The 17,500-nt window shown below is 32.9% G+C and overlaps 1 protein-coding gene across 18 annotated transcripts in view; it reads right to left on the bottom strand.

The window, feature by feature from the left end:
* LOC106868354 (N-acetylated-alpha-linked acidic dipeptidase 2) overlaps positions 1 to 17,500 on the bottom strand; it is a 1,035,601-nt gene that overhangs the window by 405,449 nt on the left and 612,652 nt on the right. For all 18 annotated transcript variants that reach the window (XM_052970680.2, XM_052970677.2, XM_089357530.1 and 15 more), the window contains one exon: positions 5,885 to 5,958. In XM_052970680.2, coding sequence (XP_052826640.1) covers positions 5,885 to 5,958 — 74 coding nt within the window. The remainder of the gene's footprint in view (positions 1 to 5,884; positions 5,959 to 17,500) is intronic.

Genomic DNA, 17,500 nt, shown 5'->3' on the forward strand with positions numbered 1-17,500 from the left:
GCAAAACAACTTCATCTCACATTGCTCTGAGATCACTTTGACACCTGACACATGGTGCACTGTGCAGCTGTTCAGATAACATTAATTTGAGAGAAGGAGGAAGTGAGCTAATGTACAGTACACCTGTTTGTTCACTATAAGCAAAACATTTGTGCAGGTTGCTTAGCAAGAAATTGCAGAACTGTCTTTCTGAGACTATGAGACACTATCGTCATCATACACACACACACATATATATATATATATATATGAGGATTACTTTTAGCTTATTTCTTACTAAATAGGTTGATAATTTAATATGATATACCATAGATTTGTTGCCTCTAAAAATTAATATTTAAAATTGCAAGTAGCCTGATCAGGCAAACCTATGTATATTTCAGTTTCGATGCAACACAGTATTCTTACTAAATATATCTTTTTCAATGTGGTCAGTTTCTCTCTCCATTATTGATATTTAAATAATGCACTGTTATTAAATAATGTAAATTTTCAATATAGTCTGGTGGTCTGCATGTAAATAATTAATCTGCTATTTTTAATCAAACTAGTTTACGTTGCAACGCTAATTAATGCATCCCCCCCCCCATCTAACCAGTTCAGCTGTACTATTAATCTATAGTTAATTTTACTTTGGCTATCTGATTTCATATTGCCAATTAATATCTTTGCTACAATCTAACCAGTTCATCAAGTATTACTGCATAATATACATGTATTTTCATTCATTTACCTGAATTAGTAATTAAAGTAAGAAAATGGAGTTAGCAGAAATAGTAGAGGTGTTAGTTAGCCTAGACACTTTACAGTAGCTTGTTTAGTACCTCACTGTTTTTGAGTTCAAATCAACATTATGATACATTCTTCTTAGATAAAGGTTAAAAACATTGGTACCAAGATCAAAAATGATTGAGTTAATTCCACTCTCAGATAAAATCAAGTTTTAGACTTTTAGTCTAAACCAGGGTTTGTCAAACATTTTTTACCTATGGACCCCTTTGATTGCTATTTTATTCTGGTGGACGCCTCCATAGTCATTTGCTGTTTAAAAACTAGTTTTAAGAAACTCTTTTCAAAATTCCTAATTTGTTTTTCACACATTAACTTGTGTTGGTTGAACTATGTAAAATGCAAGAGAAAGAATCCTTGCTGTTTCTTACAATATGTACATCTAGAGCAAAATTTCTTCAGGGGCTCTTAAAATATTATTGTGGATCCCCAGTTTACTATTTTGTTGTGCAGACCCCTAAAATCTTATATAGACCCTCAGGGGCCATATGGACCCTGCTTGAGAACCACTGGTCTAGACAAATAAATAGCTACAACAGAATGTAACATATGGCAGAGAGAGACAAAGAAAATCACTGAAAATTGTGAAGTTAGATCTCAGAATGTTTGATCTCTCAGATTAACTGGAGATTGTATATCCCAATGTTAATATGTATAAATAGGTGTTAAATCATGTAGATAATTTAATCTTATACATCCTATTTTATATGTAACATAACTATCCTTTAATGTAAGTATTGTAGTTTGTTATCACACAGAGTATAGTAAAGGGAACATATACAAGCTCATCTAATATTTTTTTTAGTAACCAGTGAAAAACTATCAGAGGAAATGAAGTGGACAAATAAGAGTTAATAGAACATTATTTTAGTTTTACATTGTAAGGACGATTTAGAGTGTTCAATATTCTGGGCAGTACTCCTTTATTGAGAAAAGGGAAAAAAGAAAACCATTTTTTTTAAGAAGAGCAATATAGATGTTTTGAATAACATCAAACTGTAAAACTAATAACTATATATATAAACACACATCCATATACAAATATAGATATATAGGGATGTATGATGTGTGTATGGCATATAGTCCACCATTTTTTTTCTGCTTGTGTTATTTTGCCCTCAATGCTTTTTCAGTGGATTACCTATCACAGTGACACAGGTAACTCTGTAGGTTATCAGATTACACTGGATCTATTATTATCATAGTTCTAATTTCACTATTATGAGTATTTCAAAATAGCCAGCTTACATTGATATTACTAATGTATTTCTGTTTTCATTCAATCAACTAGAAGAATGCTAATGCTATTTACTTCACGGATAAATAACACAACTGTATTAAATGCAGACATCCTCTGAAAAGTTCAAAACTCCACGACACATACATGAAAAGTCTGAAATAGAAAATCACAATCAGAGTATTGCCAAGATTTAAAATATATCTGACTTCTTCTTTAATGCATCAACAAAGCTGTGTTAGCTGGTAAGTTCTTAAGACTTTATACAATACCATTTTCATATTTGAAAGCCACAACTGTAAATTCTAGCATGCACATTTTACCTTAACACTGCCTCTTCTAATAAAACTGACATAAATCTTTCTGCAAACTGTTGATCATGCTCCTACTTTGTCTGCGATCGCTCATTTAACTCATCTCTTTGATTTTAATCATAATAATTTATGATGTTTCCCAGTCTCTTTGATCCTTGCACAAAATGTTTCTCAGAAACATTCCCCTACCTTAAAAACTGTAAGCTACTCCCTATGCATACTCTTATATCATTATCTTATTGCTAACCTTCTTCAGTTTGAAAGGAAGCCTCAAGTACTTGTGATTAACAATATAATAAAAATAATCTTCTTCTTAACATTTTCCCAATGAAACAAAAACCAGGTTACATACTCCCCTTCAACTACCATAGAATAAACTAGTAATTTGCCTATTTCACTATCATTCATTTAGTGTGCTTATTTCAATATATCTTTCAAATAATTTGCTTATTAAACTTCATATTAATAAATTGATAATTCTACTAAATATCTCATTGTAATAAGTTCAGTTACACTAATCTGTCTATTCCATATATAAAGACTTGCTAACCTGTACTAACATTAGTACACTGTTATTATCAGATGAAGAATGGTTGGAAAACATACAATTGAGATATAGAAAATTCTTTCATTCAATTATATAACCAGTACAGAATTACCAAATCTGGCAACAGATCTTTAATGAAGCCATTTAAAATAAATGAAGTTCCTTATAGAATGAAGATCAAAGTTGAAAATACTGTTACCAAGAGAGAATACCAAACTAAGTTAAAATATTAACATATTGCAGACACACCTGCAAGTATGTATGTGTGTGTGTGGCAGTACATATGTATACACACACACACACTTAACCCTCATTTCTGTCTGATTAATTTTTACTGAGGTCTACTACTATCTGTTTGAATACTTATGTGAAACTTTATAAATTCATAGTCTATATGTACACATATTTCCAATGTAAATAGACTATGAAATAATGATAAGGTTTCACATAAGTATTCAAACAGTAACAATTAATCAGACAGAAATGAAGGTTAAGTAAGAGATCATGTGATACTAAACACACATACACAACAGGTTCTACAAATATTTCCACATGTGCCTGTGCATACTCAGCTTCTTAATGTTTTCATATGCATAAACATACATGTATGTGTATGTGTGTGTGAGAGAGAGAGAGAGAGAGAGAGAGAGAGAGAGAGAGAGAGTGTGTGTATTATATGTATGAGAACTAATATAGGAAAGAAGTTGATACATATGAATGGTGAGCATATAACTTTTATTTTCAATGAGCATCCAATATCTTACATATGTTTCATACCTAGCAATTTTTCTGAGGAGTTATACATTTAATACAGTGGGCTGTATATGCAAAGACAAGCTCAAACATACATACATGCACCTACATGTATATGCACACACATAATTAGAAAATATGTTTACCAGACTGTAACTTGAAAGTTTCAGTACTAGTAGCTTATCAGACAGATTTGTATGCTGTGCTGATGATACCGTATAATCACAATCACTGTATTTCTTTTTAATATGATATTTAAACACTACTCATATACTGTGTTCTTCTTTGGTGGTTGTCACTTATTTTTAGTCTTATTTATTAAAAATACTATCATATATTTTCAGTAGTTCATATATCCAAAAAAGAAGCACACTTTAAAGTATTAGAGCAGTAACATATCTTCTAAATGTTATGACTGGTTGGCCGGTCATAGTGTGACCATTGGTTTCACACCTATAAAGCACTTAGCAGTATAGGTGACTTGCCAGAATGACTCATCTATACTGCTAACTTTCTAACACACACACACACACACATATGTATTAAGTACATGTTTACATGTACTTAATCATAGAAATTGTCAACAGTTTTGACATCAGCTTTCCATGCTGGCCTGATTTAAATGGTTTGCCATGAGCTTAAGTACTTCTTATTTTGAGTTACTGTCCTTCTAGATGGGTCAGAGAACCAAATGTGACTCATACATTTCATATTTCTCATGGTTTCTATGGCTGGTATGACCTTCAAACAACTTCTTTAAAGAATGTACTGTGTGCAGTTTATCATAGTGGTACTACTAGAGTATTTGTCATGTTCTTGTCAGAACTAAAGAGCCAACTTGAGCACACACACATGCATGCACTTATTAGATGTTGAGAATATTATTGTATTACATTAAATTCAATATGATTCATTACAAATGACCATATGTTTCACTCTATACAAGCTTTTCAAATGAATGAAATATTAGTTCCAATGATGGAATATAAAACTAAATATGGGAGAGGATGTATGAGTACTTGGATTTTCTAAATATAGAAAATGCACATATGCTCAGACATAACATTTCCTAAGCTAAACTGATACTTCATTCATCTAAAAAGTTATTATATATCAAAATATATAGCAATCTGCAACAAATCACATTTATTTTAGTGTAATATACCTACCTACCAACCTACATACATACATGCATACATACAAACACACACACACACACACACACACACACACACATATATATATATATATATATATATATATATATATATATATATATATATATATGTATGTGTGTGTGTGTGTGTGTGTGTGTATTCATATGAGGATATGTGTGTGTGCTAGTGTTTTACTTCACTATACTGATTTCTGTAGAACCAATAGCAATATATATATTTCAGTTTTATTTCTCAACAGTCCATCACTTCAATATACAAGACTCTATACAAGCAACAACATTTTTCCACCTAATTTGCATTTGTTAGCATTCTTTCTTTGTGTGAAGTCACTTGTACAAAGCACATACATTTATGGCAAAGTACATTTCTAATCTATAGCACATAAACCTATAAACCAGTAAGTAGCTTAGAAGACATGTAGACATATTTTCACCATTCTGAATCACTCATCATTGGTTAGACTTTAACAATAACACAAAGACATATATATGTATATATACACAGATGCATAAGTAAATGTTTTTGCAATTACATCTCCATCCCACACACACACATATATAACCAATGCCAGCATGGCAAAATGGATGTAAAAGCTATGGAATATATACAATTATGTGAGTGTATATAAGTAATCTATCTATCTATCTATCTATATAAATATAATAGATCATCATCATCATCGTTTAACGTCCGCTTTCCATGCTAGCATGGGTTGGACGATTTGACTGAGGACTGGTGAAACCGGATGGCAACACCAGGCTCCAGTCTGATTTGGCAGAGTTTCTACAGCTGGATGCCCTTCCTAACGCCAACCACTCAGAGAGTGTAGTGGGTGCTTTTACGTGTCACCCGCACGAAAACGGCCACGCTCGAAATGGTGTCTTTTATGTGCCACCCGCATATATATATATATATATATATATATACACACACACACACACACACACACACACACACACACACACACACACACACACACATACATATAGACACACATCAAGAATATTTTCCCACAATATTGATATTACACAGTCCATGTGTCTGCAAGAGTTTAAAACTGACTTACCGTAAATGCTGTTCATAATTCCGAGGCCGATCAAGTTCTGCAAGAATTTTTTCACGAATATTGTCCCAGTACCCCTGAAAATAACATATAAAAATAATTTTATGGATGTTATTGTACTGAAAAGGTAGACTACACAGTTTAAACATTAGCAATTTTTTTTTTGTAGCTTAATTAGATGTGAAAGGGTAGTGCCCATAACATTTTGCAAGGCTTTCAAAATTGGTTGGGTGTAAAGGAAAAATGGACTATGGCTCACAGGATATCCCTCAGGCTGGAGACCTGATATGTATGTCTGAAATGAACTGGACTCTACTGATGGTCAGATAGCATCCATCTGCTGCATTCACGTAGCATCTGTTAAGTCAGTTTCATTTACAATGCTAGAGTCAATCTGGAGTTTAAGGAGAAGACACTTGCTCAAGGTGCTGCATAATGGGATTGAAACTGGAACAACCATGATTACAAAAAGTTCCTAATTACATAGTCATAACTGTGAGATTACATTAGGATAAAACAGTACAATGAAGGCTAAGAAAGAGCTTTAACTTTCTATAATATAAGTTAAGTCTAACAATTTCAAGCCATTTAAGATATTTTATTGTAACAGAACCTATAACACTCAAGTCAAAGTGGGAGCTTCTAAGTGACTTTTTGACCTGGTAAAAATAGTTGCCAAATTTTCCTGAAATCACATTTTCAATAAAGGACATATTATATGTGCAAATTGTAAGTTAGAGCCTCTTCAAGGTCATTCAGTTAAATCTTCTTTAACCTTTTGGCATTCAAATATAACATTTATTTATTCATACTGTTTTGAATAATGTATGCAATACCTAATAGCTTTGAGATTTCAATGATGTGATTGTCTATTTTTAGAATGATGCTGTAAGGTAGATGTGAGAGGTTGAATCTGGCCAGTGTGAACATAAAAAAAGTAGAATATTTGGGCCAGATTGGCTAATTTAAATGCAATAGGGTTAAGCTACACACGGCACTCCAACAGTTTTATAAAAAATAAGGCAAAATATAAGGTAGTACCACAAATGTTATATCTGAATATAAGCTCAGATGATAATGAATGGAATGCTATTGATCAAATGCCTCTCAAATCAAGGCTGGTTTGGGATTAAATAACAACAGTAACTTATAAGCTACCATTGTTCAGTACTGTTTCTATATCCCTTTCTTTCCCCACTAAACCTAATAATTCTATCATCTTGTCTAACATCCTCATGCCATAACTGTTTCTTTTACCCACCCTATACTAAATATATTTATTAACCTTTCTGTCTTTGTCACTAGATCTATCTGGAACTGCTAACTCTAAATCTCTAATTACTAAACTGAAACAGATTAAATTGGACACAGATTTACCTTCACAAACTGGATATCAAGACAAATTGCTTATCTTTATCTATTAACTGGATGTTAACAGCATACAGTGATCCACTTTCATGCCATAAGCAATGACCACAAATACTGAGACACCTTTATAAAGTGGACATTAACAACTGATACTGACCCATTCTCATAAGTGTGTTTTAAATCCAAGTTTTGACATTAATCCTAGATGCTGCTGCAATTTCACAAACTGGATGTTAACCACAGAGGCTGATCCACCTTTGTAAAATGGTCATTAAACCTAGACAATGTCTATCTTCATAAAGTGGACACTGATCAGAAGTGGACATTAATACCAAATAATTTGTAAAGTGTACATCAACTATAAGTATTGATTTGTCTTAAACTGATCATAACTGATCGTGAATATTGATTCATTTCAAATAACTGGACATTAACCTATACATTGACTACCTTTAAGTATGTATTAAACTCAGGCAATGATTTAATCAATAAACAACAACTCAATGAGGTAGTCTGTATACAGTCACTTGGCCTGCTAGAAATAGCAGCTGAGTTTCCTTTAAATCTCATTATTCCATCTGAAAACAAGGACATATTGAATAATGTGGTCTTTGATGTCCTACATCTGAATAAAAGATGAGATGGTTACAGTTAAGATGTCTTTGATCAGAAGTCTGTTCAAGAAGTACTGACCTGAGGTTAAACAACTATACAGTCAATGAATAAAATTGAAATTAGCAGTTAAACTAGTTATAGTGAAATGAGTATTAGTTAGTAATGGGAGGGAAGCAATAAAGAGAAAAGCAGATGAACATCAATTAGTAACCAAAATCAAGACAGATTAAGTTTTAGAAATGAAAAAAACAAGAGTTGAATTTACAATATGAATTTGTATGACAAAAGAGTTGAGAAAATTGTGTGACTAAAAGCTAACAGCTAAGATTTTAATGAGAAAATTCCCTTCAGAGATTCATTGTCAAAAATAGAATTACACAATTGTGACTTTTGTCAAGTATCTTTAGATATTCTTCAGAGATTAATAAAGTAATTTACAGTATACACAACAAAATCAAGTATGTCAGTATAGCAAGTAATTACCAATATCATTCTGTTTATGTTCATTGTATGCAAGCACTGTGCACATAGTCATAACCATATCTATCTGCATCTGTTCAAACACACACATACATAAATTTTCAGACAAATAAAGAGATTTCAAATTAAACCTTCAGACACCAGACCACTTCAGATAAATTATACAATGCTATGACTATGAACTAAAGTCTGTGAAGAATTGCCATTGTGTGAAAGAGAGAAAACTCTGCTGGTATGGTCATGTGATATGAATGGATGAAGAGTGTTGATAGCTAAATGTGAAAGGAACCAGTGAAAGAGGAAGACTTAGGAAGATGTTGGCTGAGATGGTGAAGATTGACCAAGATGTTGAGCCTCTCAAAGGGCATGGCAGGGAAACTGAGATGAATGTTGATATGCTGTGCTTGAGAAGACCTGTTCATCTCAGCAGAATTGAGGTTTTATCAGACTTTCCCCTACAACTTATCTTCTAACACACACTTTTCTATAACTCTTCTATGTCACCCTATACCCTTCACTCCTCTCTCAGCTGAATTAATATTCTCTGCACACCAAGTTTTTCCTTATCTCTAAACATCTGCCATACAATCTCCACTCAGGGCATTTACCTACACATCCACATTTTCTGTCTCATATTAACCTTGTACTTGGGCCTTACACCACATTCTCTCTCTCTCTCTCTCTCTCTCTCTCTCTCTCTCTCTCTTTCTCCCTCTAGGTGGGCAAGTCATATATTCACCTCTTCAGCAAGACATCTGCTCTTTGTCTCTCTATCATAGTTTGTTATCCCTTCATTCTATACCCACTAAGTTGAGGGACCTCATCTTGCACTTACATACATACATACCCTTTGTAGGAAGAATTTATTCATTTTATTAATAATGTTGTTTAATTACTAGCTATGTAGCTATAAGTTAATACTTATATTTGATGTTGTTATTTTAATAATAAGCAGGTGTTGGTGTAATGGGCATATTGCATTAATGTTTCACTCCTGCTGCTCATCTATTGATTGCTAGGCAGTATTTATGTATATAATGCTGTTAACATGGCTAGATTGAATGGTACTGCTTGGGTGTCAAAACTATAATGATATCTGTTAGGCAGATGAAGATAGAAATGTTTGTTAGATGTGCTTGTTTGTGAATCTTTTATATCTTGGGGCCTTGTTATTCTGATTTGTTCTTTATTCTTGAAAGAGTAAACAACATTTTTGGATTACTGGTTTATAGTGATTATATATACTAACATTGTTTGATTGAATTCATGGATAATCTTATTGGACAAGGATAATACTTAATTGATAGCTTCTAGTTTTGGGAGATCTATATATGTATATATTTGTGTGTGTGTGTGTGTGCTTGTGTGTACAGGTATATGGGGGGGGGGAGAGAAATAAATAGCTAAATAGTTACATATATACATAAACAGATGAACTACAAAGATACATGCATCCATATATCAACATATACATCAAACACATACACATGCATTCATGCACACACACACATGCACACAATACTAAGGCTCCAAATTTCTTGACATTGTGCTTTCTGCATTAGTTCTCTGAAGCAGTATCAAAGTGAACATTGTAACATTTACACATGAATGAGAGAATAAACACACTATATTCACATATGTACTTTCACTCTTCCAGGTATAATGCAACACATGTGCATGCATGCATGTATACATTTACACATACATGCATACACACACACACACACGCATGTGTGTGTGAATATATGTATGCATACGAGCGTGTCGCAACATAAATATATATGGATTGACAACTGCAGTGAGCCTTTGTCTGAAAACTTTTATCCAGCACTTCAAAAGTCTACTTGATTTTTGATGTGTTAGTTCAACTTCAGAGCAATTTTCAAGATTTCCGAAAAGGATATTTGTTTCAAAAGCTGTTTCTGACACATACACCATTCACAAAACATTCAAAGAGAAAGCAAAATACAAAGAGAGAAAAAAAATCAAACTAAAAGTAAAACATAAAACATAGATAAAATTAGCTGAAACAGATTAAATTTGATTTGTGGATATAGAATCATCTAATTATGTTTCGAATTCCACATGACCTGCACTTGACGTTTTAATTTCAGAATTGTGTGTGTGTCTGTGTGTGTGCACGTGTTAGTGTCATTATCATTATTATTTTGTCCAATCTCCACACACATGGGTTGGAGTATACACACATCATATATACAGATATACACCACACACACACACACACACACACACACACACCATACATCATTTTAGACACGCATGTTGGATAACTAATTTTTCACCCAAACTGATACAGGATTTTATTTTTGAATTGGCTGAACGGAATAAATTACTGTCTGGTATCATTCAGAACTAACTGCAAACACACACACACACACACACACGTCTAAAAATATGAAGGATTACCGATTGGTAGGACACAGTACAATAGATGTCATTTATAGATTTCATTGAGATTACAAAGGTAAAGAAATGGAACTTTAGTTGTGTTGGCCAACATTAGTGATTAGTTGGGGTTTTTATTATGAGGTGATGGTAGTGTTGGTGGGGAAGAAAAAATACGTAAGTCAGCTTTGTTTGACATGAAAAGAACAAAATGGCTGTTCATACAAATGATCACTGACCAAAATGTCAAAGAGAGTATTTAGAATGGATAGAAATAACACAGCAGGATGATGATAATGAATATTATTTTGATGATGATAATGATAATGATGATAATAACTTCTTTCTTTGCCTCAAGATCAACAAAGAGAATAAAATATAAACAAGTTTATAACAATAGTAATTCTATTAGTATTATTATTATTGCTGTTGCTGCTGTTATTGTTGTTGCTAAAAAAAGAACACAAAATAATTATAACTTAATAAAAAAAAGCATAATGATTGAAAATGTAAACACAAATTGCATAATCCATCCACACACATAAATACTTGTCTGCTATTTATTTTGAACTTGGGTGTACCTAAAGTTGCCTGTAATAATTTTACTATGGTAAAAAAAAAAAAAATGCATCCAATCTCCTCTGATTTTGCTGGGTTTTTTTTTATGTATTGTGATAAATTATTAGTGTTCTTTTCTTCCATGTCCTAATTTTTGCAGTTGTGTCTAGTGTATAGTAATTAAATGTATATGATTATTGAACAAAGCGGCTTCTGAAATGTACGAAAATAAGAATTTATAAATACCTGGGTCACCAATTTCAATGTTTGTGTTTAAAACTGTAACTAAACTGTAGAAACATTTCCTAATGCCAGGATGGAAAACAGACATTAAATTATGATGATGATGATGATGATGATGATGATATATTTGTAGGAATTTGGGCTCAGAAAATTATCAGGTATAAGACACTGAAAACATTATTTGAGTCCTAAATTGCAAATCTGAGGCTTATAACCCTGCACAATTTAAATTATCAAGAAATCTCCCCTGAAGTCGAAAGAGATATTATGATAAACAGTTAAGAAATTGCAAGGGGTTAGACCAAATCCTTAAGTATGTCACAGTTTATTGCATGCATTGAGAAAGTTCTATCAATGCACACTACAATGAAGTGATGAGAGAGGAAACTTTCTATCCAAGAAATAAGAGACAGATGAAGCTGAAGAGTGAACAATTTAACAAGGAAGTTTTGTAGATTGATCCTAAATTCTCCTTTTCATACAGAACATCACACTCATCATCAAGTTTGTAAAAGCCCAGCTTGCATATCAGGGACCCATTCATAATTTGCAAGACTGTGGAATTCATATTAGCCCATGAGCGAAGTCCTTATTTCTTCTCCTTGTCTTAATTGTTATTAATACAGTAGTAGCAAGTGGGTGGCAGTGTTACCATACTGGACAAAATACTTTATAGCATTTTTTTTTTTGGCTCCTTATGTTCCGACTTACAATCTTGTCACAGTCAACTTTGCTTTTCACTGTTATGAGGTTGATAATTAATGACTTGGTGCCAAAATTTGAAACCATTATCTATTATATAAAATAGACCTGTGTGTGTGTGTGTATTCGCTTTCCACACGAAAATGGCTGCACAAATTGGTTTCATACTTGAGATGTATGAATAATTTGACTTCGGATACATAATAGGGTCTTTATTTTATTTTTTTATTAAAAATAAATAAATAATATTGCTTTATATAAGATTTAACTTTTTCAAAAAGGTTTTTCAATGTTAACTTCCAGTACCGACATATCAACCGTGGCTACCTAGACACACACATGTATGTCTGACATAGCAACTGAGGTTATCTATCTATTTATCTATCTATCTATCTATCTGTCTGCCTATCTATTTAACTATGTGTGTGATCATTTTTCATGTGAAAACGGCTGCACAAATTAGTACCATATTTGGGAGGCACATTCCCTATCTAAATCCTCATTGTACTTCCTCTCTTTCTATCTCTTACTCTATCATTCTCTCTTCATTCTGTCTAGTGTTTACCGTTGTAATGATGCCTGGTACCCAAAAAATTATTACAGCTACTTTCATTGTTTACAATCTTCTGTACCTGTTTGTACCTCAGTGTGAAATAATTATTTTCCACAGGTTTTTATGAGTGCATTCAAAGTATTTGACCTCCAAACCCACCACAAGCCACTTTTTTTCCAGAAAAGAGAGGAAGGGAGGGATCAAAAAATGATATCACAGTGAAATATTGACAGGTCCTTTATTGCAAATAGCTGTTACGTGGAAGCAGGGCGTGCTAGAAACAGCAGCCAAATCTTTCCTTTTTCTGGAGGAAAGGAGCCATTTACATATGATTTCGATGTCACGTTCATTGAAAGTATGCGAAATAACTTAGAAAAGGAAAACAAAAACCTGCAAAACAAAACTCCATTGGTGGGAAACTCCAAGGTCACCACCACCCCTCTTCTCCTTTCTTTTCTGGTAAAAAGTGGTTTGCAGTGGGTTTGGAGGTCAGATATGTTGAATGCACTTGGAAAAACCCGTGGAAAAATATTATTTCACACCGAAGAATAAACAGGTCCTTTACGAAATATTTACCTAGAAAGAAGGTGTCAAATTACACTACAAGCAAAGAGTACTGTATTAAGGCTATGAGTTTATAACCTGAGTGAAACTGGGTCCTTCTGCTTGTTATTAGTATTATTAAGAAGGTGGTGAGCTGGCAGAATCGTTAGCACACTGAGCAAAATGCTTAGTGGCGTTTTGTCTGTCTTTACATTCTGAGTTCAGATTCTGCTGAGGTCAACAATGCCTTTCATTCTTTTGGAGTCAATGAAATAAGTACCAGTTGAACACTGGGGTTGATGTAATCAACATATCTTCTCCTCCAAAGTTTCAGGTTTTGTGGCTATAGTAGAAAGGATTATTATTATTATTTATTATTATTATTATTATTATTATTATTATTATTAAAGCAGCAAGCTGGCAGAATTGTTAGCTTGCCAGGCAAAATATTTAGTGAAATTTCGTCCATCTTTACGTTCTGTGTTCAAATTCTGCTGGGGTCAACTTTACTTTTCATCCTTTTGGGGTTGATAAAGTACCAGTAGAACACTGAGGTCAATGTAACTGAATTAACTCCTTCCAAAAATTGCTGGCCTTGTGCCAAAATTTGAAACCATTATTTTCATTATTATTATTATGATGATGATAATTAAGGCAATGAGCTGGCAGAATGATTAGCATGTCAGACAAAAATGATAGTGACATTTCTACCAGCATTACTTCCTGAGTTCAAATTCCATTGAGGTTGACATTGCCTTTCATCCATTCGGGGTCAATAAAATGACAGTTGAGCACTGGAGTCAATGTAATCAACTATTCCACTCTTCCAAAATTTCAGGCCTTGTAACTACTGTAGAAAGGATTATTATTATTTTACACATCTTTAGCTTGCATTGCATGGGCCTATGTACTGAGGAACAAGCCTAATAAATAATGCCTTTAGAAGATAGTAAGTTCTGCCAATAACAGTTAAAAAGCCTGTTGATTTTTTTAAACTCAAAGATCAAATTTGAAAAATTACCTTTTACTGATTCAGAATACAAATTTGTAAACTTTAGAATACTTTTCTAATTCTAACAAGCCCTCAGTGAAATGGGAGCTGGTGTTAAGTTTCAACAAAGGTAATGCATTCAAGTAACCTTTTGTTTGAAAAGTTGATTTACATCCATAATCTTATATTTAGCTCATTGCCTCAAAACTTACATTTAGTTTATTGTCTTATTTCGAAAGCTTCAAGTCCATTGCATCAAATATTAACCAAGAAATCCTGTCTTTGAGATGTCAAGCTCAAAAACTATAAACTGTCAAATTGACTTCAAATGTTCAAATTCACAACTCAACATCTTTAACATTTAGTCAGCTAATTTCTTTCAAAAGCTGACATTGATTGTCCAGAACTCTACAGAACTTTTATTTGGCTTCATTCTCCTTCCCAGCCTCTCTGATTGTAATGTCAGACAGATCAAGAGAAGAGTAGTCATTCCTTGTTAGAAGCTATTAGAAATTCTTACTCTCTATCTTATTTTATCTTTGTATGGTTTTATTGCAGCAACATTACTATGTTTATTATTTATTCATGTAAGTTTTTTTTCCTTTTTGTTTTAGCAATATAGTATTTTACCTTGTTCGATGATGTTTTTTCTTCTTCTTCTTTCTATTATTTCAGTTAACATTCTCAGGATAATTCACTTATTCTAGGTGAAGACTTTTTTTTGTAAATTACACCTTTCAGCTATTCTTATTAAGTAAAGCAACAGTATTGAAGTTTCCAAAACATATCTTTGCAATTATTTTATTTATACTAGGATACCAGATTATTTAGTATTTAAAAGTCAAAATGGTGGTTGTTTAGTAACAGGTCAGCACTGACTGAGCAGGACTATGATTAAATGTGTTCAAACCATAAGTTTACCATTTTTTTAAAAATTCCCACGTCTACAAAGTTCACCATGTCTTTCCTCCATGAAAAGAAGTAACATGGTATTTCAGAGTAATTGGATTGTTATTTTCAATAAGTTGAACTATCACACATGACTGCCCAGAAAGTTTCCTAATATAGAGAGAATAGTAATTTATGCTCTTGCTTATCAATTACAGGGATCAGTGACACTGCCATTCATATTTTGTGATTGAGAAATATATTGAAAAATTATTTAAATCAATGACAGATAAATAATAATGATCAATCAGTATGATAGTTCAATGTTTTAATGATAAAGCATGATAAAACAAATATACCATGACAGAAAGTCATTGGATAAATTTTCTGATAAGTTTAATCTTGGGTAATGCATAAGTTAGTTGCTGTTTGCAAACCAAACATACAGTCATTAATTTACTAGACCAATTGATTAGTACAGTAGAATTTTGCAGGTATCCCTGACAAAATTCACTTAGCTATATGATGTTTCTGGACAAGCTAACAATAATAATCCTTTTCTTCAACACAGTTCTGATAGAACTCAGCACCAAGCACCAAATCACCAAACATCATTCTAAAACATGCAGTAATTCTAGTACCCTATATGCAAGTCACTGCTTGCATTCAGTCGATATATTCAACTCCAGTGATATCAATTACTATTTATTTCATTGACTATAAGGAGATGAAAGGCTCTATTGACCAAAGCAAGATTTTTATCAGCAGAAGCTAAACCACACAGTCTGAATATACTACATGAAAGAATCAATTTATCTCCACCCTACTTCAACAAAGTGCTACTTGGTAATGACTTAATGAAAAGCAAAACTAAAAAGAAATTTCTTTTATCGAAACTTACTAATTTCATTGAGAGTCTCATGAATAATTTCAGTTGTTTTATAGCAACAGGTATACTCGGTAGTGTAAGTTTTTGATTACACACATTCATACATACATGTACATATACACACAAATACACACTCAAATACATACCCACACATATACATACATCATAAATGTACTAATGCAGTTAATTCCTGATTATATTTCGTGTCAAATCTAAATTAAGACAAAGATCTTCAAATGAAGTTTTCAACTAATATGAACATAATCACAGCTATATTAATAATCAGATGAAATAAAAGGAATCAACAAGCAACACTGAGAAACAGATGATTGATTCAATGCCTGCTTATGCAATTAATTCCGGCTAGCAGTTAGACCAGTATACTTTGAAATTAAATAATCATCGCATGGACATTCAGTGAAAGAAAAGCAAAGAGAAAAAAGTGTCATTAACTAGAATGCTTGATAACATTGGTTCCAAGATAAAGAGTCAGCCTTGCTTGATGGTTCTCTAGCAATATCAATATGAATTAATCAAATAGAGGCCAGCAATGTTGAGGGAACACTGTATTGAAACTCTAATAAATTGAATCAATAGCTTGTCAACAGCCTAATTAATCATTGGCAACTCAAGTGTGATTGTTACTACTTTAACATTCATTTGAAAACAACAACATCAACAATGACAGCAATGCAACCACCAACAAAATGCCTAATGTTGAAAGGAGATGGAAGTTAGAACAATATTGGGTTAGAGTACTCTATTCCAGCATATCCAATCACATCCCAATTCTACAATTCAAACAATTTGATGCCACTTTATGACACAGACTTACTAGGTAGTAACAGAAGTGTAAAAACCTATATTTCAAAGATGAAGCTCGATGCTAAAATGCATTAAACATATGCATGCATTAGTGCATGCAAATACATACACATACAAAAGTATATATACATGCATACAAGCATATACATATATATATATATACACACACACACATATATATACAGGCAGAGTCATGGCTGTGTGGTAAGAAACTTGCTTCCCAACTACATGGTTTCAAGTTCAGTCCCACTGCACAGTACTTTGGTCAAGTGTCTTCTACTATAGCCTTGGGCTGACCAAAGCCATCATATGTGTGCATGTGTGTGTGAGCTAGCTGGTCTCTTGCCACTGCTTGAAAGCCAGTGTTAGCACATTTACATCCCTGTAATTTAGCAGTTCAGCAAAAGAGACCAATAGAAAAGGCACCAGGCTTAAAAACATAAGTGCTGGGGCCGATTTGTTCAACTAAAAATTCTTTTAAAGGCAGTGCCCCAGCATGGCTGCAGTCTAACGACTGAATGAAAAAGTGATAAAAGACAAAATTATATATAGATACAA

This window comes from Octopus bimaculoides, chromosome 9, assembly GCF_046866305.1.
Source record: "Octopus bimaculoides isolate indiv1 chromosome 9, ASM4686630v1, whole genome shotgun sequence".
In the NCBI taxonomy this organism is placed as follows: domain Eukaryota; kingdom Metazoa; phylum Mollusca; class Cephalopoda; order Octopoda; family Octopodidae; genus Octopus; species Octopus bimaculoides.